The sequence below is a fragment of the Rattus rattus genome, chromosome Y (assembly GCF_011064425.1).
Source record: "Rattus rattus isolate New Zealand chromosome Y, Rrattus_CSIRO_v1, whole genome shotgun sequence".
NCBI classification, from domain to species: domain Eukaryota; kingdom Metazoa; phylum Chordata; class Mammalia; order Rodentia; family Muridae; genus Rattus; species Rattus rattus.
Genome location: NC_046173.1, coordinates 133227 through 158928, shown reverse-complemented (window position 1 = coordinate 158928; position 25702 = coordinate 133227). Strand labels below are relative to the sequence as shown.

The window sequence follows — 25702 nt, the reverse complement described above, 5'->3', positions numbered from 1 at the left end:
AAGGTACATATCTTTAAATCCAACATTTAGGAGGCAAAGGCAGATGAGATCTCTTTAATTTCTATGCCTACCAGACCTATACAAGAGAAAAACTCTCAATGTCCTTAGAGTCATAAATTTGTAATTCCAGTGAATGGAGACAGAGACAGGCAGATTCCTTGAACTCAATACCTATCCAGTATATTCTGTTCTGCAAGGTCAAGGACCTCATCTAAAAAACAAATTTAACATTTCTTACAAAATAAGACCAAAAATCAACCTGTGTCCTGGACACACACATGTATACACAGATAGACCCATAGGTGCATGTGTATCTATACCTATATTAAAAACATTCATTAGTGTATCTGAGACAGACCAGTGCACAGTGAAATATTTTATTAAAATTCCCTTAATGGTCTTTCCCCCAACTTCAAAGCAAAACAAACTTACTCTCAATGATTCCTGGAAGGAGCAGGCCTGGTACTGTGCATATTTAGCAATTGTAGTATGAGAACTTTTATTTTCATACCGCCAGATTTTTTTTGTTCCAGAAGGATCCCAGTTTTCATCTGCTGGCTGCAACAATTGGGTCCTCACTTCTACGATATGCTCATTGTTAGCTTCTACCAAAGTTTTGGTAGAGAAAAGTCCAAGATCTTCATAAAAAATAACATTTGTTAAGTAAAATTATACTCATTAAAATAAAATTTTTGAAAGAGCTTAAAGTTTTGTTATGGAACATTGTAAGTTTCTGTCAAAATAGTCAGAACCATTTGGTAACAAAATTGCAGCTCAGTCTCGATCTAGCCACTGAAAGGTTAAACAAATATGTAGTGCATTTTATATTAAAAAAAGTTCTATTGTGTAATATAAATCATCCATTTTAAAGACAAATATTTAATTAAACTGTTAAGTGTGCTCAAATGACACATTAAAGATATATAAATTACTCTGAAATCTTTAGAGGATTAATAAATTATAAAAATTGATAGAGATGGGGTTGGGGATTTAGCTCAGTGGTAGAGCACTTGCCTAGCAAGCACAAGGCCCTGGGTTCAGTCCCCAGCTCCGAAAAAAAGAAAAAAGAAAAAAAAATTGATAGAGACATTCAGGGAGTAGAGAAAGGTAGACACATAGAATGAGAAAAAAGGAAGAAATGAAAAGAGGAAGAAGCAGGGAAGATAGAAGAAATTTAACAGGTAGTAGCTGAGAGACAAGTAGAGACCAAAGATGAAAATACAAAAAATTACATGATAAAAATAAAGCAATGAAGTACTACCACCCAATGTTCTCTGATGAAAATGTCAAACATTTTTAAGCTTACCTAACTTAAGAGCTCCAGCAAGGCCACGAATTACCGTAACAGGGTTTTTTGGATTGATGCAAAATTGATGTAATGGAGGGAAAAAGGCATCACGCTTATTTTCCAACTATAAAGTTAAAATATTTCATTAGTTCTCAGGAAACTAATTATAGTATGTGAACATTTCATTTTTTTCATTAATTTGGTACTTTAAAACATAACAAATACTTTCCTAACCATTAATATGATGTTGTGAATTACAATATTTCCTTATAAAGGACAACTTTACAATTAATTTTCTTCAAATGTTATTCTGATATCACATTAGGACTTAAAAGGTAACAGGCAAATATTTTAGTTAATTCAAATTTTTTTCTAGTTTCAAGCTTTAAGTGTATTTTCTTCACATATTTCACAAAAGATGTGCTAAATTATGAGCTTAATATTATGTTCATTTTTAAAACTAGAACAAAAATGTAAAAAGAACTAGTTAGGCGCAAAAGGATTGTTTTTATTTTTAACATTTTTTAAAGTTCCCCACCTCCTACATCTCTTTCAAACCTTTATATAGAATAAGATTTATGTAATGTGTTAAAAAAATTGATGAGACAACCCCCATACATGAATATGCATAATATATGTATATATTTATGTATATACACATGCATTATACTACATTATTACTTACTTGCCTAGAATTTTCATTATTTCAATAAGGAAAAATGAGTGAGGACAGGGAATACAAATACTTAAAGAAAGAAAATGTGTTATCTTGGGGTGGGGACTTGCTTTGGTATTGTTCAGAAAGTTTCACTATGCATTCTTAGCTGGTGTAAAACTTAGCATGAAGAACACACTGGTTCTAGGTGTTGCACTGAATCCAGTCAACATGTCATTTTGATATGTCATTTTATAATCCTTATGTATGACAAACTTCATAAATGTTCACCAGCTATTTTACTGTTGACAAATGTTCTTAGGAAAAACTATGGATACAGAGAAATATTTAATGAGATAACAACAGAAAAATTTTGCTTCAGTGAGTTAATAATCTATTTAAAATATTCTTTAACTAACTATCGGTAAACAATTTTTTGCCGGAGACTAGAAGATAAACATTCATATTTACATCAGAACACCTGGTTTTTTGTTTGTTTGTTTTTTTTTCCCATCTTTATTAACTTGAGTATTTCTTATTTACATTTTGAATGTTATTCCTTTCCCGGTTTTCGGCAAACATCCCCTAACCCCCCCCCTCCCGTTCTCTATGGGTGTTCCCCTCTCATCCTCCCCCCATTACCACCCTCCCCCAACAATCACATTCACTGGGGTTCAGTCTTGACAGGACCAAGGGCTTCCCCTTCCACTGGTAGAAGCACCTGTTTTTAAAGTTCAGAATACAAGTCATATATTTCTGACATATTCAACTGATTAAGAATAAACATTTATTGTTCACTAAAGATTAATTTACCTTATGATATCATTCAAGTTAGTCCATAAAACTGACTTATTTCTAGTTAGTTAATCAGACTCACATAAATACTAGGAGTGGGTGGATTCAACTTCTCTTTTGGTAAGGGAGGGTATGGTGAAGTTGGTGGTCTTGGAGGTGGGCATATATCCAAGAGAATATGACCATTTGACAAACCATTTTTACCTAGATTCCTTTTAAAAGAGAAAAAAGATAACAAGATATAATGGCTATAAATTAATTTTTAAAGAAAAAAATCAAAATGATCAGTTATAAGGTATTAATACGCATTTATGGAATGAATTACTAAACGTTTATACTGGTTATAATATTCTAATTTCTTTTCTCAATTCCAGTTTAAATAAGAACTAAAGTTATCACCCTAATGTATTCCTTCCTAAAATTTTCATTAAATTTTAAATATGTACACGAAATTTAGCAACAATATTGCTACTACATTTCTTTTCCTACATCCTACCAAAAACTATTGCCAAAATAGCTTCCTGGACTATCCAAAGTCCATGAAGTTCATTTTTTCTGCCTTGTTCAAATTTATCTTCTGGGCTGGAGAGATTGCTAAGCAATTATGAAAACTTGTTACTCTTGCTGAGGACCCAGTTTTCACTCCCTGCACTCCTGTGGAGGCTTATCAACACCTGTAATTCTAGTACAGGGGAGATGGTGCCCTCTTCTCAAATCCATTAGACCCAGACATACACATGTAGTGAAAATTCATATAGGCAATATCTTAAACACAGAAAATAAAAATAAATCTTTTCAAAAACATTCTCTCCTAGGGATACTTGTATAATATTTAATAAGACTTATTATTTTAAGTGGACGAGCATTGTCACTGCATATATGTATCTGCCTGTTTGGTAACCTTAAAAGACAAAAAAGAGCAGATTCCCTGGATCTAGACTACTAGAAGCTGGGTACCAAACACAAATCTGTGCAAAAGCAACAAGTGCTCTTAAGGACAAAGCAATCAATTTAGCCAACTTATACTAATTTTTAACGTTATGGTTATAGGTAGTACAAGTTCACATGTATTATACAAATATGTAATTTTGAATTAATTTGTCTTTATTAACAGTTATAATTACTAGGTTAATTAATAGAAACATGGTAAAGATTATTCTCAAACTCAATTTTTTGGCATAAGACTTATTTTTAACTATAGAATTTAGTAAATTATGAAAACTATTAAACTTTTCAAATAATTTCAGCATTCAGGCCTAAAAAAAGTATCAATGGAATAGAATTCAAAATATTAAAATTTCAGTAAAGACTTGAAACTGGAGAAATGACTCAAGAGTTAAGGACACTGGCTGCTCTTCCAGAAGACCTAGGTTCAGTCCCAAGAAACAACATGGCAGCTCAAAATTACCCATAATTCCAGTCCATGAGATCTGATACCTCTTCTGAATTTCTTAGGGAACAGGCATCTGTGTAGTGTATAGACATGCATGTGGGCTAAATATTCATTAACATAAAGAAATAAAGTATTTTTTTTTAAAGAAAAAGGAGTGTATACACCAAACTTTTAGATATTGATATCAAACACAACTGCATGGATTTATACTACTCCTTCTGGGAGATTACATTTTTAGAGCAACTTAAATTTCATAGGACTATGTACCAGATCAACCTACTGTGACCCTAGACAACTGATGAAGCTTCATTGGAACTCTGTACATTTTTTTACACACTATTATTTGTGTCCACTTCAGGGGTTTCTGTAAAGGTGTAACATGCATCCAGCATTACTGAAAAGCCCAGAGGTTCTTCTGTCTTTTATCTCCATTACCTTTGTTGTCACCAAGAAAAACTGTACTCACTTTGATGCCTTTATGACAGTTACATTCCTTATCTGGGAGTCAACTCTTTATCAAAAGGGATAGTAATTTTTTCATTTCTAAATTGATGATGATGAGTACCTCTACCTGATGTATACAGCACACTTGAATAATCTGTGTGAGAATTCATCATATGGTCTCATTAATTTCAAAGTTTAGCTTAGAAGTTTGTGGCAGAAAAAATATAAAAATCCACTATACACTGATGTCATATGGTATCATTCTATCTATGAGCATGTGTGAATTTGTCTTTAAATATCAGATAATAAAGAATGACTTCATTTTTATTTCTAAAAAAATTTTTTTTAAAAAGTCAAAACTCTATTTACTTCATATTTCCACTCCAAATTACAGGACAATGTGATCTGAAGTTTAAAAAATGGAGAAGGTGGGTTCTGTACACCAAAAATATCTTTATGTACATAGAAATGTTTAGTTAGAAATAGTTTCTAGAACAGCCAGGGGTTCATAGTGAGACCTGTCTCAAAAAAAAAAAAAAAAAAAAAAGCAATATTGAAATACTCACTAAATAGCCTTTAATATATATGATGATTCGTTACCACAACTACAACTAGGAAGTTACAGTGAATTTTAGATTATAAAACCACTGATGCATGTGGATTACTCACTAATAATAAGTTCTAAATTTAATAGTAATATTTAAGTAGCAACTATGAAGACTCACAAATTAGAGTTAAATCTTATATTTTAGTTTTTATAGTTTAAATTTTGAAAGGTAGACTATGTTAAAGATTAGAAGTCATATTGATCATGGATTTGGAAAAATAAATAAAATCAAGCTAATGAAATTTAACTATTTAAAAAACAGTAGATATCTGGCTGATTGAATAACTTATAAAAGATCATAAAAATTGTAGCCACCTTAGTTTGAATACATACAACAATTATTTTACCACAATGTCTATAATAAACAGTATTTTAAATTAATATATATGTAAGTCAAATGTTTAATTATTTCAGAAAATGTTTATGTTAATTAGCATGGTACCAAAACTTATATTTTATAACATTATCAAGTGGGCAACAACCCTGAGAATAAATGTGTCAGAAATGAAATTACTTTTATATAAATGTTAAAACAATGGAAAAATAAAAATGCTCATAGTTCAAAACAGGAAAAAAAAATGAGGAAATATTCCATGAGTGATGGAATCATTTGAATTTCTACAAATCTCAAAAGAATCATAATGTTATAAATGCAAAAATGATAAATCCTTATAATGAGCAGAGAGTAATAGCTTGATAGAGAAGAGGATGCAGGTAAACACCTGTGGTTCTAGATATACAGGAGACTGAGGACCACTTCAACCAGCCTGAGCAAAACAGCAAGAATCTGTCTTAAAACTAACACAGCTATACAAGAGAAGGAAATTTTGATGAAATGATTCTTAGTGAAGGTTCAAGATTAATAGTCAAATCAAATTATGTACGTAATATAGCCAACTCAGAATCTATAATTTATGGAATTTCCAAAAAGAATTTAAGTATGTGCTAATACATCTTTAAAAGGAACTACTAGCAGCACGTGGGCACACAGAAGCACATATTGCAGGCATGCACACACACACAATTTTTTAAAATGAGTACTTGGGCTGGCACTGCTGCATGAAGAGCCACGCTATCTACTGCCATGATTATTTAGTACTATCAGGAATCAGAAAGCACTTTTGAGTTGTTTGCCATTATCCCAAAATACTCCCAAAAGAGGTCTTGACTACCTATCAGAAGTTGAAAGTAAGTCAAGGTATAAAGTACCTTGAAAAAGGTAGTGGTATCTTCTATAAAGGTTAAACTATTATTCTTTATCATCTTTTGTGGTAGAAAGATGAAACCTATTAAATAACTATAGTCTCAATCTCACAGTTCTGACAGAGTAGGACTGCTGCTCCAGAATGGCTAGTGGTTTCCCAACTGTTCCAATCCCTGTAAAATTTAGCTTCAAATTTAAGAAAAGCACCGCCTTAGCAGTCTGTGGTATTAGAATCAGTATTTGCTACCACCAAAACCAAAACAAACAAAAACTATGAAAAACAGAAAAAAAGAAAACACAAGAACTTGAAAAAGGAATGTCAAGACTTTACTCTTCTCTACCACTTAAGATTTAACTTACTGTCAACTTTACCCCCAGAATTATGGCTGGCCACTGTAATAAGCATAAGAGACAGTAATATTAGAAAAAGATATAACTGTGATAAAGTCTACAAAAAGGAAAAAAGAAAAAAAAAAAAACAAAAATGCAATATAACAACATCTAAGCCTAAGGAAAAGAACACCCTGCATATGAAAGTGCTTTTTTTTTTTTACTGTAGTCTTTTCACATATTTTACAAAAAAAAAATAATATATTGTTTCAGTTATATTTCATGATTTCTTATGTAGACAGTAGTCAATCATTTTCACTTTCAGATGAACTTTAAAACACTAACCTGCATGCTTTCAGAACTTCTGTTGAACTCGAGTATATGGACACAGACATCGACGGTATGATTTGAGATCTAGGTCTGAGGCCAACATTAACACTGACAGAACTTTCTGAGTTCTCAGGTCCTCCATTAATTGTGTCTAATCCACTGTTAGGACTGATAAAGCTGGTAACAATGTGTGTGTGCATCTGCTCAGTGAGCTTTAGAGAAAGTGTTTCTGTGAAACTGGCTGAAGAGGGTGAAGAAGCAGTAAGATTATCAGGCTTTTTGTGAAGGGTTGGATGAACGTTATTGACTTTGTCACATGTTCTAGAGTCATGGTCCACACTGTCCATAGCTTCTCCAACCAAGACAGAAAGCTGAGGATTATCTACAATTATTAAATTTGGTGACACAGAATCTTCATTATTAAGGCTGGAAATAGGAACTGATGTGATCTCATGAATATTTTTAGAATGTTCCTTTGCATTAACATAGATATTAGATGTGTCTCTATCTTGCCTACTTGTTTTAGGACTCAAAGATTTACTTCTTGAATCCTTGCTCTCTTTGGTAAAGTTAAAGATCTTTTGTTCTTCTGAGGTAGGAATATGTAAGGAAGAGTGGTTTTGAGTATTCCCCTTTGAATTTTGAGGCAAAGTATGATTTCCATTCTGATTCTGATTATCAATGCTAGTTGCATGGATATACCGTGTAGACCCAGTTTGAATCGGACGTTGTTGATCTTTACCAAGACCCTAAGAAAGGAAAGGAAAAAAAAATCTTGATTTAAATATTGTAAATATCTAACTTGGATACTTAACCTGATTCCATTTACTAATGGCCCTTCCCAGTTTTTTCTGAATAGAAATTTGACAACCTGGTATTGTTCAATACTGACATATACATTCTAACATTAAAAAACACCATATTTAATAAATAGACAAGTTACAATACATATGAATTACAGTTATGAACATAGATAAACTAAGAGATAATTACAATTTTTAATACATTTGATAAATTTAATGTTTATCTGAACTTTGTAAATTACATGTATTTAACAATATATATATTTTTTAATTTATGAGATTCTATTTAGAAATAGTGTATTTGTATTCATGACCTTTGGTCTCTTAAATATGGTCCCTAGCTGCTTGTTTGTTTTTCCGTTCTCCTTATTTTTAAGTTTTTTGAATGATTTGCCTACATGTGTAACATATGAGCATAATAACAAAAGAGGCCAGAAGAGAGAATCAGAATATTGGAATGGAAGAGATAAAGATAGTTGTAAACCACCATGCAGATACTGGAAACTGTTTCATGTCCTCTATAAAAATGCAAGTGCACTGAACAATCACTCTAACCAGGATATTAGTTTTTTTATATATTGGAATATAAAGTGATCCTGATAAACAACAACAACATCAACAACAACAAAAACCCATTAGAACACTTTGTAGCAGTTAGTAAAAGTGTGAGATATAAAGAAGACATTATTACAGCTATAGAATTGACTTCCTGTGGGTTCAAGGTCATTTTGGTCTCCATGAGAATAGCCAGAGTTGGACAATGACATCCTATTAGATCACCATGGTTTTCAATAACAACATAAAAGAAACCTTACTAAAGCTCACAACACACATTGCACCTCACACAATAATAGTAGGAGATTTCAACACCCCACTCTCATCAATAGACAGGTCATGGAAACAGAAATTAAACAGAGACGTAGACAGAATAACAGAAGTTATGAACCAAATGGATTTAATAGATATTTATAGAACATTCCATCCTAAGACAAAAGGATATACCTTCTTTTCAGCACCTCATGGTACTTTCTCCAAAACTGATCATATAATCATCACAAAACAGGCCAGAACAGATACAAAGAGATTAAAATAATCCCATGTATCCTATCAGATCACCATGGACCAAGACTGGACTTCAATAACAACAATAATGACAGAAAGTCGATGTATTCATGGAAGTTGAACAATGCTCTACTCAATGATAACTTGGTCAAGAAAGAAATAAAGAAATTAAAGAAAATGAAGGCACAATATATCCAAACTTATGGGATACAATGTAAGCTGTGCTAAGAGGAAAATTCATAGCTCTGAGTGCCTGCAGAAAGAAACAGGAAAGAGCAGCTAGACAGCCCACCTAAAAGCTCTATTACACAAAGAAGCAAATACACTCCAGAGGAGTAGAAGACAGGAAATATCAAACTCAGGGCTGAAATCAACCAAGTAAAAACGAAAAGGACTATACAAAGAATCAACAGAACCAGGAGCTGGTTCTTTGAGACAATCAGGAAGATAGAGAAACCCTTAGCCAGACTAACCAGAGGACACAGAACAAATTCACAAATGAAAAGGAAGACATAACAGAAACTGAGGAAACTAAAAAAAAAAAAAAACAAAAAAACAAACAAACAAAAAAAACAAACAACCATCAGATCCTACTACAAAAGACTATTCAACAAAACTGGAAAATCTGAAGGAAACGGACAATTTTCTAGACAGGTACCAGGTACCAAAGTTAAATCAGGAACAGATAAACCTTCTAAACAACCCCAAAACTCCTAACGAAATAGAAGCAGTTATTAAAAAGAGCCAACCAAAAGGAGCCCAGGACCAGATGAGTTCAGTGCAGAATTCTATCAGACCTTCATAGAAGACCTCAAACCAATACTGTCCAAACTATTCCACAAAATTGAAACAGATGAAGCACCATCAAAGTCCTTTTATGAAGCAACAATTACTCTTATACCAAAACCACACAAAAACACAACAAAGAAAGAGAACTTCAGACCAATTTCCCTTATGAATATTAATGTAAAAATACTCAATAAAATTCTTGCAAATCAAATCCAAGAGCACATCAAAACGATCATCCATCATGATTAAGTAGGCTTCGTCCCAGGGATGCAGGGATGGTTTAATATACAGAAATCCATCAATGTAATCCACTATATAAACAAACTCAAAGGAAAAAACCCACATGATCATCTCATTAGATACTGAGAAAGCATTTGACAAAATTCAACACCCCTTCATGTTAAAAGTCTTAAAAAGACCAGGAATTCAAGGCCCATATCTAAACATAGTAAAAGCAATAAACAGCAAAGCAGTATGCAATATCAAACTAAATGGAGAGAAACTTGAAGCAATCCCACTAAAATCAGGGACTAGACAAGGCTGCCCACTCTCTCCCTACCTATTCAATATAGTTCTTGAAGTTCTAGCCAGAGCAATCAGACAATAAAAGGAGATCAAAGGGAAACAAATTGGAAAGGAAGAAGTCAAAATATCACTATTTGCAGATGATATGATAGTATATTTAAGTGATCCCAAAAGTTCCACCAGAGAACTACTAAGCCTGATAAATAACTTCAGCAAAGTGGCTGGGAATAAAATTAACTCATACAAATCAGTAGCCTTCCTCTACTCAAAGGATAAACAGGCTGAGAAAGAAATTACGGAAATGACACCACAATTGTCCCAAATAATATAAATATCTCAGTGTGACTCTAACCAAGCAAGTGGAAGATGACAAGAACTTCAATTCTCTGAAGAAAAAAATTGAAGAAGATCTCAGAAGACAGAAAGACCTCCCATGGTCATGGATTGGCAGGATTAATATAATAGAAATGGTCATTTTTCCAAAAGCAATCTACAGACTCAATGCAATTCCCATCAAAATTTCAACTCAATTCTTTATAGAGCTATAAAGAGCAATTTGCAAATTCATTTGGAATAACAGAAAATCCAGGATAGCGAAAACTATCCTCAACAATAAAATAACTTCTGGGGGAATCACCATCCCTGAACTCAAGCAGTATTACAGAGCAATAGTGATAAAAAACACTGTATGGTATTGGTACAGAGACAGGCAATAGATCAGTGGAACAGAATTGAAGACCCAGAAATGAACCCATACACCTATGGTTACTTGATCTTTGACAAAGGAGCTAAAACCATCCAATGGAAGAAAGACAGCACTTTCAGCAAATGGTGCTGGTCCAGCTGGAAGTCAGCATGTAGAAGAATGCAAATTGATCCATGCTTATCACCCTGTACAAAGCTTAAGTCCAAGTGGATCAATGACATCCACATCAAACCAGATACACTCAAACTAATAGAAGAAAAAGTGGGGCAGAGTCTCATACATGGGCAGTGGGAAATTTTCCTGAACAAAACACCAATGGCTTATGCTCTAAGATCAAGAATCAACAAATGGGATCTCATAAAACTGCAAAGCAAAGGACACTGTTGTTAAGACAAAACGACAACCAACAGATTGGGAAAAGATCTTTACCAATCCTACAACTGATAGAAGGCTTATATCCAAAACATACAAAGAACTCAAGAAGTTAGACCGCAGGGAGATAAATAACCCTATTAAAAAATGGGGTTCAGAGCTAAACAAAGAATTCTAAGGAATTCTAAGGAATGCTGTATGTCTGAGAAGCACCTAAAGAAATGTTCAACATCCTTAGTCATAAGAGAAATGCAAATCAAAACAACCCTGAGATTCTGCCTCACACCAATCAGAATGGCTAAGATAAAAAATTCAAGCAACAGCAGATGCTGGCAAGAATATGGATATTCAACTAAAGAGTACACATGGAGGGACCCATGACTCTAGCCACATATGTAGTAGAATATGGCATTGTCCAGCATCAATAGGAGGAAAGTTCTTGTGAAGGCTGATTTCATCATTGTGGGGGAATGCTAGAGCATGGATGTGAGAGTGGGTGGGAGGGAGTAGTAGCATCCTCATAGAACAAGGGGAGGAGGAACGGGTTATGGAAGCGAGGGAAAGGGGATAACATTTGAAATATAAAAATATGAAGTACCCGGAAAATAAAATTATTAAAAAAACAAACAAACTAGAAAACAGAGTATGTTGTAATATTTTTAAGTCCTAATATTTGATAACAATACAAAATATAAACAAAAATTAAAATAGGTGTTGAATGTTTAAAACTACATTTCTAAAGAAATATATTTAAAGTAATAAAGGGATAACTATTCTTAAATTGTTAAAAGAACTTGTTGTACATTTAACAAGTTAACTAAGCACTAAACCAAATAATCATCACAAAGATCAGACATGTATTAAAATCTACAGACAATAGCCAGTGCAGAAAAAACGGTACACCAAAACAAAATGATTCATTTAATTAATTAGACTTCTCACAAAAGTGGCAGCAATAGTACTGCAGAAATGATTTGGCAGATAAAAGCACTTCGTGCTCTTGCAAATGACCAGGGTATGAATCTAAGCATCCAAATGGTGCTTTATAACTCTAACTCCAGTTAAAAGGAATCCAATGTCTTTAGCTTCTTCAAATGCTGAGGACATCAAGGACACACATGATACACAAACTAATATACAGGAAAATATTCACACATAAAAGCTTTTAATTCTTTTTTTTTTTTTTTTTTATTTACCCTGGAAACTACTAGAAAAGCAACACTAGAAATTTACTAAATATGGCCATCTTTTATCTGTCATAAGGAGCCCAGGACTTAGTTGTACCATCTTTTACCTTTGACACACTGATGTGGAAAGAAGCATAAAAAGTATAATGGTTTTTTAAGAGCACAAAAATGACAACAATGTGCAAGAGCTTAACATTTAACATATACATTGGAGAAAACATATCATTTTCAACAAGTGGTGCTAGTCAAACTGGAAAGCTCCTGTAGAAGAAAGAATGAAATTCAGTCCTTTTCTCTCAACCCATATAAAACTCAACTTCAAATGAATCAGGGAACTCAACATAACACTCCCAAACCTCAACTGGATAGAAAAGGTAATAGAAAACATCCAAAAGCTATTTGAACAGGACCTTACTGAACAGGCACTAAGGCCATCAACTGACAAATGGTACTGCATGAGACTTGGCAGGCACACAGCATGGAACACCATCATTTGAGTGAAAAGGCAACTACAGAATGAGAAAAATATCTTTACCAGGTAGATATTCAAAGAACACAGATAATTAAACATAAAGAAAATAAGTAAAAATTAGAGCATGGATCTATTTAAATTCTTCTACATGCACACATCCTTTATGTCTGTATTATGATTTCCAGTTAAGTGTTCTAATGGAATTCCTGAATGTGGGAAATAGTGGGTTTCGGATTCTTGTGCCTTTCCTTTGGACTGCCTTGTCCGACTCTGATATAGTAGTTCTTATTTTAGCCGCTTAATATACTTTAATTTTTGTTACAGTTTTCAAAAGAAGAATGAATGAATACCTCAACTACCCACTAGGTAAAGGTTAACAAATGAACTGTCACTAGTAACTGCTGAAAGAGTGAAAATCAGTTTTGGTTTCTAACAAATGACATTGAGTTTATCAACTAGTACAGAACAAATCTGTCTCATATTGAGTAGTAGTTAACCGATATATAACACACTTCATAGTTTTGTCTCTGTGCTATTATTTGGGTACAGTTTGGTTTTATTATTCTTTGTCTAGGCTTTTGTTTTGTTTTCTTGGTTTTAGGAGTTTTGTACTGTGTTTTTCTTTGGTGAGGAATATCTTAAAGTTGGATGATATGGAGGGGAAAAGAATCTAGAAAGAATTGGGGGATGGGAACCTGTTCAAGATACATTTAAATCTAAAATTATTTTAAATAATAAAATGTGAATAAAAATAAGGGCAAAAATTATAGATCATGCAGTTAATGAGAGTTCTCAAAACAATAATACATGTGGTTAACTAGTAGTTTCTTTTCAATGTTCAACATGCTTAATTAGCAGGGGAAATGATAATAGTACTTTAGATTTAATCTTAATCCAAATCAGAAAGCATAGGATAAAAATTTAAAGAGATAACAAATGCTGGTTGAGTATAGGCAAAGAGAAATGCTGGTGAGATTATGCAAACTGGTGTAGCTACTATAAAAATCAGAGTAGGGGGGGTTGGGGACTTAGCTCAGTGGTAGAGCGCTTGCCTAGGAAGCGCAAGGCCCTGGGTTCGGTCCCCAGCTCCGAAAAAAAGAACCAAAAAAAAAAAAAAAAAAAAAAAAAAAAATATCAGAGTAGGTAGTGTTCAAAAGGCTAGAAACCAATTTTCAAGATGATCTAGCATCTACTCAAAAGACTTCATTCATGAACATTGTTGTCACAATGGACAGGAACAGTCTACATGACCATCAGTTAATAAACAGATAATAAAAATGTAGTTCATATACATAAATGACTATTATTTCACTGTAAAATAAAAATGAAACAGATGTAAAAGGAAAAAAAAAACTAGAAAAATTATTTTGAACAAAGTTGCCATGATCCAGAGAGAATAACAACACAAGTTCACTTAGACTCCTTGGCTATGTGTTCTTCAGTTAAAATACTGACTAAAGACAGGAAACTAGGAAGGGATCATGAAAAGAGATTTCAAATAACACAGTATAGAACACCCTGTTTAAGGGGAAGAGCAAAATAGCAGAATAGAAAAGGTTAAGGGTGGAAATTGAAAGGAAGGGAAAAGGAAGGAGTATTCAGAGGGATAAATAACACTAAAGACCTTTTCAATCCCATGTGGAAACCAAAGAGAGTAACATTATAACTGGGAAACAAATGCCTACCCAGGCACCATGGCTTAAACAGACCTGTAACAAATATGGTACCTCTTTTCCAGTTGCTGGCCATTGCATTCCATTACAGTATCACCATCAGTCCCCACAAAACAAAACAAACAAAAACATTACAAGTACTGTCACAGCATAGAGTTACTCTCCAGAAATGGACAGTTAAGACATACTGCTCAAATCACCTTACACCTGAGTCATGGGATAGTGGGAAATCAATCTTGTAGTGACAAGTTTCATTTGTAATGATTAGCTTTCATAGTACTGTAATGTTCTTCTATGGTACCCAGCTATGAAATAACATAGCTAGACTGGTAAGATTAAAGAAACAACAACAAGGTTATAAAGGATGTATGAATACCCAACTTCTTTCTGACTGAACTTAATTAACTGCTGCATAAGATGCAAATCATGTCTTTATGATGCAATGCTCATTAGAGAAGTTTCTTTTTTTTATAGTAGATGATTATTTAATACTCATACATGCATATTATGTGGTTTATTTAAAATTACCTCTATCCCATACCTTCCAAACTTCTCTTTTCTGCCCACCATTTCTCCCTACAAAAAACTTCATGTGCTTTTGTTTTGAAACCCATTGAGAGACTCTCACCATCATCACCACTACCACCATTACCACTACCATCATAATCATCATCACCATCAAATTAGGACCATCTACTGGAGGATATGTGGTTGATTATGAAAGAAAATGCACTCCTGATCCCACAACTGGTGAATATGCAATGAAGAAGAGATTATGAGACCTCTACATTACGTATCCTTTCCTCATAAAGTTTCAAATGTAATTATTGAAAACTGTGAAGAACAACTGTGTGGTTGTACACATCAACTCAGAGCTTATTCTGAGTAGACCCAATTTTTTTCTGGAGGCACTATATCTCTTAATGGGAATAAAGGAAGATTTAATCAGATCACATAATATGCATATGTGAATGAATATTAAATATTAAATATTTTAAAAATAATAGTGAAATGTTTGATTCCTAATAAGAATACTGGATTCAAAAGTGTCAACAGTTCTAGAAATAGTGTGTCCATCATAAAAATGGGATACAAAATGTTATAATCAGGTTAAACTAGAGTTTGGTAAAGTTACAAAATTAAACAGTTGTACTGTTTAGCTTAGCCAAGATAACAAAGTATTTATTCCACTGATTTAAAATCTCCAGATGAATGATACTAACTTTTAACTCATGACAATATATAAGTAGATCAAAAAGTGACCAGAGTAAAAACATATATCCATAGGAGGCACCATCACTTAAGAATTAAGAGTATAAATAAAAGTCAGAGTAAACTATTTGTTGATTTTTAAGTAAAAGATGTCAATCTTGAAGGAATATGGTATAGCACAAAAACAAAGGTGATATTCTGGGAAAGCTAAACTCCAGAGACATTAGAAACATCAGTGATTGCTCCAAGTTAAGTTGTTAAATACAAATTAAATTCAGAAAAGTGGATTAATTACTCTGAAGACTGCATTACCCTAATGCAAAGTGTTAAGAGAAATTAAGTTGTGGAGAAGGGAAGGACTAGACAGATGGTTCTGAATTTAAGAACACTGACTAATCTTCCAGAAGTCCTGAGCTCTAATTAGCACTAACTACATAGTGGCAGTTCACAAATATCTGTAATGGGATCTGATGTCCTCTTCTGGTGTGTCTTAAGAAAGCAATATTGTATTCACATACACAAATAAGTCTTTACAAAAAAATACAGATGTGAAGAGAGGACATACGTTTACTTACTAAGTTTTCTTACTAAGTTTTCTCTACAGCTAAAACATCTTGAAAGTATAGCCTAAGAATACTATTGGAGAAAAAGTATGTGTGTACCTTAAAAATCTTACTAGCACCACTTAAGATTCAAAAAAGAAAGATTCACAAAACTTTCTTGCTTTGACCACTCATCTTTTTAAATTATCTTCTAATAACAACAAAAGGGCCTTTTTCAAAGCCTTCTCTCTTTGTAAATTCCCTTAAGGTTCAAAAGCTTCATACCACATGGAAGTTTACCTCATATTTTATTGTACCTTGCAATGGAAATTGACTAGCTCTTCTCACACTAGAACAATACCTATGTCATATAGGAAATAAAATTATACTACAGATCATAAGCATTTCCCCTAACAACAATTTTGTAATCATGCTCTGAAGACATATAGCAGCCTACAGCTAGAAAAAGACATGAAATACAGATTCTTTTTTTACAATAAAAAACTGAATATCTTTTGTAATTTATTGAATTTGGTAAAGAAAATGGAAAACAAATGAAGCTTCACTAAGTCCCAGAGTATAGATGAGTATTTTGTACTCTATGTTGAATAACAAAGCCAATGAACTTTATCTCATTATGAATTACTTAACAACAGGTTTTAAAACTATTCCATGAATTCTTTTATCTTCTCAAAATCAGCCAAATGAAGATATACTATCAGTATAAGAGCTGACAAACTCCTAGTCTTTTACCTGAGGAGAGTTAAGACTGTTACCTCCAAGGCCCTCCTGTATTTATACATTTATGCATTTATGAGGTAGAATGCATGTACTTTGTGGCAGGTAAGACCCACTTCCAGTATCCATAAAATAAATTTTCCTGCCATAGTACTATTTGTGTTTCCTAGAGATCTGCATATGCCAAAAGGGCCACAGCTTCCAAAGAAAGGTCCACCTGAGAAAGACTTTTCAAAATAAGCAGAGTAAACTTCAATCTGACAGATACTAGGTATTCTGGTCTGAGCAGCATATAGTTGCTGGACAAAATTTGTAGGCAGTGATGTGTCAAGTATTGGTTGTCCATTTAGAATTCTAAAAGTTTGTACTTGGGCAATTTTTGTCTTTTTTTATCTTCAAACACAAAAGAAAATGTGTTTGTATCATTTGGAAAATGATTGGTGCCTTTCATCTATTGATTTGTGTTAATTCACTTTTATCAGATGTGATGTGATGTGTATGCCTTTAATATCAGCAGAGGAAGAATCTCTGTCAGTTGGAGGCCAGCTTTGTCTACATAGAATACAACACTGGGCCAGCTAGAACTGTCTGTCTCAGAAAACAAACAAAACAAAGCAAAAACAAAACAAAACAAACAAACAAACCCAAAGCAAAACAAAACAAAAGACAACATTCTTTCAGTGACTGGAAAGATAAGTCAAAGATTAAGTGATATTGCTGTTCTTCCAAATGACATTAGTTCAATTCCCAACACCCAGGTTCACAATCACCTTAAAACTCCTATATAGACATGGCATTCATTCACATATGTGTGCACACACATACACGTCTTAAAATGTAGTTAAAATAGGAAAAGGTTTTACTGAAAACTTCCCTTACAGTCAAGAAAAACACCTGAATATTATGTATTATTAATCAGAAATTCGGAGATGGATAAATAGCTCAAAGGTTAATAGCATGGTCTACTCCTCTAGAGGATCAGATTCCAATTCCAAGCACCCATGTGGCAGATCACAACCTTCTGAAACTTCATCGAAACCAAGCATGCTGGTACACAGATACATATTCAGGAAAATCTCAAATGCACATAAATAAAAATAATCTTTTTAAAAAGCAATTTGTAGGCTTTTTTCTATTGTTTAGTAGAAGACTTCCAATTTTTATTTTAAAACATTAGTGCCAAATCCTTCAAGTTAAAAAATTCATTGAAACTACCTCAAAATTGGTGATTAGCACCACATAATAAAAAAGGCGCAAAAGAGGCTAGAGATGTCTCAGTTAAAAAGACTAGCTGTTTCCATAGTATTTAGGTTCAACTCCCATTACAAAGAAAACAAAAAAAAAAAAAAAACATAGCTCACAACTGCAGTTCAGAATTCTACCCCTCTGTCCCCACCTCTTATCTAGATTTTTCAGGAAGTAGGGTATGCACATGGTTCACAGACATAATCCAAACCGTGGTAATCTGAATGAAATACCCATCACAATCTCAGACATTTAAACACTTATTCAATTTATTAGCACTGTTTAAAGATCAATTTCATACTTTCTATTGTGGGGAATGCGTCACAGGATAGGATTTAAATTTTCCAAGCTTCTTGGTATCCACTTAAGAAGTCTTTTCTAAGCTTTCACAACGCTATTCTGTGAGCTATCATCAGTATTTTTTTTGGCCCCTTAATACATGCTGTCCCTGCCACAATATACTCTTGTAACATGAAATTGTAGGTCAGTTCTGTTCTCCAAATTTTGTGTTAATGCATAGACACATACCTCCCCCACCATACTCACCCTTCCCTAGTGTAAGTAATTTTGTGCTTTGAACAACAAATACATAAGGAAAAAAAAAACACACACACAATTTTTTAATTAACCCTCTAAGATTTGTGTATGTGTGTGTGTTTGTGTGTATATATATGTACATGTATATATGTATATGTATATATATAAAATCTTCATACCTGTAATTTCTGTGTTGTGAAGCACTGTGTATAAACTTGCTGCTGTACTGGATGATGTGAAGCTGTGTGGACACTATTCCAGCTATCAGAAACATTCTGGAAAAATTTTATTTTAAAAATTAGAAATATAGAAAAAAAGAAAAGAAAAAAATTAGAAATATTTATTTAAATCCATATATAACTATGTCTAATGAGACAACAATGATTATTCATTGAAATATTTTCAATATATGAACTTTTAAATACTAAAACACTATCTAAACACACATTTCCAAATAAAATTTTTAAGAGGTTTACATAATTATCTATGATTGAAAATAAAGTTGTCCACTATACAGTAAACATATTTATTTTTATGTTAATAAACAGTGGTGGTAAAACTACTTTACAGTTATAAGAAAAGCAATAAATAAATATATTAATGAATCTGAATAGAATGAGCCAAAGCAAAGATTATAAAGGACAAATTACTGCTTTAGACTCAGAGATTAACACAAAGAGGGCAAGTAACTACATGTATCTGCTATACACTTGTTAGAATAGTTCTTTTCTTGTAGTAGAAATGGGAAAGCTCTTATAATTTTGGTATCATAAGTATGTATAACAACAAGTACTGCTTTGGTACCTAAATAGAGTCCAATACAGGTTCAATATTTGAAGCATGAGTTTTGTAAGCCTAACAAGTCAAAGAAATTAAGATTTTAAAAAGTTAAGAATATGATTCTATTTACTCTTATTTATCACTGGACAAATAAATATATAGCTTCTTTGAAAAATAGAAAACAACAAAGTTTTTTTTTTTTCTTTTCTTTTTTTCGGAGCTGGGGACCAAACCCAGGACCTTGTGTTTCCTAGGCAAGCGCTCTACCACTGAGCTAAATCCCCAACCCCACAACAAAGTTTTAATAACAAACTTCTTCCCAGTAAAAATTGCTTCCAAATCATGAAATTGCATGAAGATTTTAAACTGGTATACCAAGTAACTTCCCACCTCAAAGGGTTCCCATTTTGATCTAAAAACTACTTTACAGTTAATTCTTTTAATTTAAATATTTTAACATTTTAAAGAATCTAATCCACTATTTAGTAAGTTTTTGATTATTATAGATTGGAAAGAAAAAAAACCTTAAAAGCTGGGCACCTACAGAAGATAACTTCTCACCTGCTGTGCTGTGTTCATGGCACCCTGCCTGGAGGTAAGCTCTGCGGGGATTGGTAGGCTCCATGCCTCCTCAATACTAGGAAGTAATTTAGTTTTATTCTGTAGACTACTTTGTGGAAGGTTACACAACTGAGCCTAGGAAAAATTATGTAAAAAGCAAATTTAACACAAGCCTATTTAACTAATATAAAGTCCACTAAATCTTCCTCAATGTTATAGGTAATTAATTCTTACAGGACTGTAACTGTAAATTGAGGGATTTGGAAAAATATCTAAGTCTAAAGAAAGTAACTGATATATATTTAAGAGAATCAGAACACAGCTATTCTCACACTTTTCAAGTTGTACTTCCCATGAATTTTCAACCAAACATGAAAATCAGAGTTCATGTTCTTTTTTCCTGAAATTATGACAACTTTAGAATGAAAATAATATTGAAGTGCCTAATAAAAATGAACAGCATGTAAACTGATATACATTACTATCGTATCAAGTGAAAAACTGTTTTAAATTCTACTTATCTTACAAGAATTAAAATTAACACTTAAAGATACTAACTAGTATGAAACAACTTAACATCCAAAAACAAATAACGGAGCTGTTGTGATGCCTCAGTAAGAAACTTGAGATCCTGAATTTAATTCCCAAGGTCAATAGGAAGAAAATAGTGAACTGACTCCTATAAACTGTACTTTCTCTTCCAAATTAGTCCATGATACACATATGAACACCCAGATAAAACGAATATGACTAAAGAAAAAAAATCATTTTAAGACTTTTCAGTCATCATTCATGATTACCTGTAAAAACTTAATTCTTGATATAAGCACAGAGGTGTTACTACAGCTTTTGCTCCGAGTTGCATTTAAGTAGCATTTAATGGCATCCTGGGTTTGGTTGCAGGATTCATAAAGAATACCTAAGTCCATCCAGGCTGCTGCATGTCCATGATCTAACTGTACAGCACATATATAAGCTTGCAAGGCATCCATAGGTTGATTTTGCTGTTGATAAAGCACACTGGAAAGAAAAATAATGAGTTTTTCAGTTGGTTTCATTGCTTGTTGTTTTTAATAGATGAATTAGGTAATGTAGATAGAGATGGCTCCAGGGATGAAAGAAATTGTTACTCTTGCAGAGGACCAGAATTTGGTTCCTAGTAAACATGTGACAGCTTAGACAGAACTGTTTATAATTCCAGTTCTGGAGAATTCAACACCATCTTCTAGCCGCCACAGGTATGTGCAATTTTATTGTATAAATACATACAGTCAAGGAGGCAGGTATACACAACACACATGTTAAATACATAAATCAATAAGTTTAATAAATCAATACATCAACAAATCTTTCTTCAGCAAAACACAATGGTTATTATTGCACAGAACACAGCTTTGATTCCCAGCACCTGCATGGTAGCTCAAAACCATCTATCTCGGGGTTGGGGATTTAGCTCAGTGGTAGAGCGCTTGCCTAGGAAGTGCAAGGCCCTGGGTTCGGTCCCCAGCTCCGAAAAAAAGAACCAAAAAAAAAAAAAAAAAAAACCATCTATCTCTAACTCCAATTCCAGGAGATCTAACATCTTTTCCTGTCTTCTATGGGCACCAATCATCCATATAGTATAATAATATACATACAAGGAAAACACACACACATACACATACTCTCTCTCACTAGTTAAAATAATCTTTATATCAACTGTAAAAATTATGTATGTGTTTGTGTGTTGCAGAACAGAGAAAGATAGACTTACCCTATTGAACACCATGTGTCTGCACTTGCTTCTGATTTATCAATGGATTGCCTATAAGATACAAAGGCATCCTGAACTTTCCCAATACACGAGTAACACCTAAAAAGGGAATACACAGTTATAAATAAAATCTTACCAATGTGTAACTTATTTGCCAAATCATAAAGGGGAAAAGATTATAATCTCTTATGACTACATAATATTACATAGATGTAGGTTTACATAAGAATTCTGATATATAATATTCTTCAATTGTTATTAAGTGACCTGGTAACACATGGTATTAATGAATGCCATTGAAAATTAGGCTATTTTCCTCAATGTTGTTATTTTAAGGATTAAACACATTGTTATTAATAAATGCCAGTGAAAGATTGGCTACTTTCCTCAATGTTGTTATTTTAAGGGCTAAACATACTTAAGTAGCTGCACAAGGTTTTCCACAACATTACAATAGTTTAAATCTACATGAAAATTACCTGTTCAGAACTTTGATAATGAATTCAATTTTACCTTTTGAAATTAACTGAAAGCAATCAAACACTATGTTTTTATGTTACTTCTTCAAAAATAGCAAGCCTATCATTGTCAAATTACACTGCTTTATTTTAACTTTATGGTCATATATACTTTGTTACCTGTAAAGAAAAAGAGAAAATAAACAATCCCCAAACTCTAAACATGCAAATGACTAGTGAGTGATAGAAACCTACAAAATCATAGGAAGAAAACTTCTCTAACCCTAAAGAAGAATGCCCATAAACAAGAATTTTACAGAACTTAAAATAGATTGGACCAGAAAAGAACTCCTCCCATCATAAAGTCAAAACACTAAATGCAGAAAACAAAGAAAAGAATATTAAAAAGAAGTAAAGGGGGTTGAGTATTTGGCTCAGTAGTAGAGCACTTGCCTAGCAAGTTTAAGGCCCTGGTTCCGTCCCCAACTCCAAAAAAAGAAAAAAAAAAAGGTCATGACACATAAAGGTAGACCAATAATAAGAATTATAACAGACTTCTCACCACAGACTATGAAAGCCAGAAGATCATGAGCAGATGTTATATAGACCCTAAGAGAACACAAATGCCAGCCAGGTTACTGTATCCAGCAAAATTTTTAATTAACATATATGGAGAAACCAAGATATTCCATGACAAAACCAAATTTACACAATATCTTCTACAAATCTAGTCCTATAAAGGATAATAAATGGTAAAGCCCAACATAAGGAGAGAAACTATACCCAAGAAAAAGAAAAATAATCTCCTTGCAATGAAACCAAATGAAGACAAATTCCACCTCTAACAATGAAAATAACAGGAAGCAACAATCACTATTCCTTAATATCTCTCAACATCAATGGACTGAATTCACCTATAAAAAGACATAGACTAACACACAGGGTACATAAAAAGGACCCAGCATTTTGCTGAATACAGGAAACTCACATCAAAGACAAAGACAGTACCTCAGAGTAAAAGAACTTTCCAAGCAAAGGGTCAGAAGAAACAAGCTGAAGTAGTCATTTCTAATACCGAATAAAAAATCAACTTCAAACAAAAGTCATCAAAAAGGATAAGGAAAGGATACTTCATATTCATCAAAGGAAAAAACCGCCAAGATGAACTCTCAATCCTAAAATTTATACTCCAAAATACAAGGCACCTACATTCCATAAAAAGAAACCTTGCTAGCTCAAAGCACACATTGCCTCACACAATAATAGTAGATTTCAATGTCCTCTCATCAAACGGACAGATCTTGGAACAGAAATTAAGCAGAGACATAGAGGAAACTAACAGGAAGTTATAGAACAAATGGACCTAACAGATATTTAAAAGACCATTCTATCCTAAAAAAAAGGATATGTATGATCATCTCAGTACTCATGGCCTTTTCCAAAAACTGACCATGTAACAGGTCAGTCACAAAACAGGCCTCAACAGATACAGAAAGATAGAGATAATCCTGTGCATCCTACCAGATCACCTCAGACTAAGGCTGGTTGGTCTTTGATAACAACAAAAAACAACAGAACGCCCACATATACATGGAAGTTGAACACTGCTCTCCTACATGATAACTTCATCAAGGAAGAAATAAAGAAAGAAATTAAAGACTTCTTACAATTTAAGTAAAATGAAGGCACAACATACCCAAACTTATGGGACACAATGAAACCTGTGCTAAGAGGAAAATTCATAGCTCTGAGTGCCTGCAAAAAGAAACAGGAGAGAGCATACATCAGCAGCTGGACAGCCCACCTAAAAGCTCTAGAACAAAAAGAAGCAAATATAGCCAGGAGGACTGGAAGGCAGGAAATAATCAAACTCAGGGCTGAAATCAACCAAGTTGAAGCAAAAAGGACTATTAACAGAATCAACAAAATTAGGAGCTGGTTCTTTGAGAAAATCAACGAGATGGACTCTTAGCCAGATTAATCCAGGGTACCAAAATCAGAGAAATGAAAGGGAATGTAACGGAACCTGAAGAATTAAAAAAATCATCAGATCCTACTACAAAAGCCTACAGTCAACAAATCTGGAAAATCTGGAGGAAATGGACAATTTTCTAGACAGATGCCAGGTACAAAAAGTTAAATCAAGAACAAATAAACTATCTAAAAAACCCCATAACTCCTAAAGATATGGAAACAGTTATTAAAAGTCTCCCAACCGGGAGTCCCAAACCCGCGGATCCCGGCCTGCAGCAGCTCTCTGCTCCCAGACCCCAGGGGAGAAAGACCTCACCGCCTGGTCAGGTGGGCACTCCTGAGGTTGCAGAGCGGAAGAGACCACCAACACTGCCCACCCCTGCCCACATCCCTGGCCCAAGAGGAAACTGTACAAGGCCTCTGGGCTCCCGTGGGAGAGGGCCCAGGAGCGGCAGGACCCCTGCCTGAGACACCGCCGGAACCTGAAGGAAACAGACCGGATAAACAGTTCTCTGCACCCAAATCCCGTGGGAGGGAGAGCTAAACCTTCAGAGAGGCAGACACGCCTGCGAAACCAGAAGAGACTGCTCTCTGCACACATTACTGATTCCAGAGGAAAACACCGGAGGCCATCTGGAACCCTGGTACACTGAAGCTCCTGGAAACGGCGGTGCAGATCTTCCTGGTTGGTGCCGCCGAAGAGGGCTCGTGGGCAGCACCCCTCGAGCAAACTTGAGCCTCGGGACCACAGGTAAGACCAACTTTTCTGCTGCAAGTGACCTGCCTGGTGAACTCAAGACACAGGCCCACAGGAACAGCTGAAGACCTGTGGAGAGGAAAAACTACACGCCCAAAAGCAGAACACTCAGTCCCCATAACTGGCTGTAAGAAAACAGGAAAACAGGTCTACAGCACTCCTGACACACAGGCTTATAGGACAGTCTAGCCACTGTCAGAAATAGCAGAACAAAGTAACACTAGAGATAATCTGATGGTGAGAGGCAAGCGCAGGAACCCAAGCAACAAAACCAAGACTACATGGCACCATCAGAGCCCAATTCTCCCAACAAAACAAACATGGAATATCCAAACACACCAGAAAAGCAAGATCTAGTTTCAAAATCATATTTGATCATGATGCTGGAGGACTTCAAGAAAGACGTGAAGAACTCCCTTAGAGAACAAGTAGAAGCCTACAGAGAGGAATCGCAAAAATGCCTGAAAGAATTCCAGGAAAACATAAATAAACAAGTAGAAGCCCATAGAG

At 34.0% G+C, this 25702-nt stretch overlaps 1 protein-coding gene across 1 annotated transcript; it reads right to left on the bottom strand.

The window, feature by feature from the left end:
• On the bottom strand, positions 1 to 22167 carry LOC116889616 (histone demethylase UTY-like; the record flags this gene model as incomplete). The annotated part of the gene is made up of 8 exons (XM_032890541.1): positions 1 to 638; positions 1307 to 1412; positions 2821 to 2950; positions 7062 to 7795; positions 19089 to 19184; positions 20251 to 20385; positions 21051 to 21270; positions 22004 to 22167. Coding segments are annotated over 8 exons (1989 nt in total), but the record flags the coding sequence as incomplete, so codon positions are not given.
• Positions 22168 to 25702: the final 3535 nt, after the last annotated feature.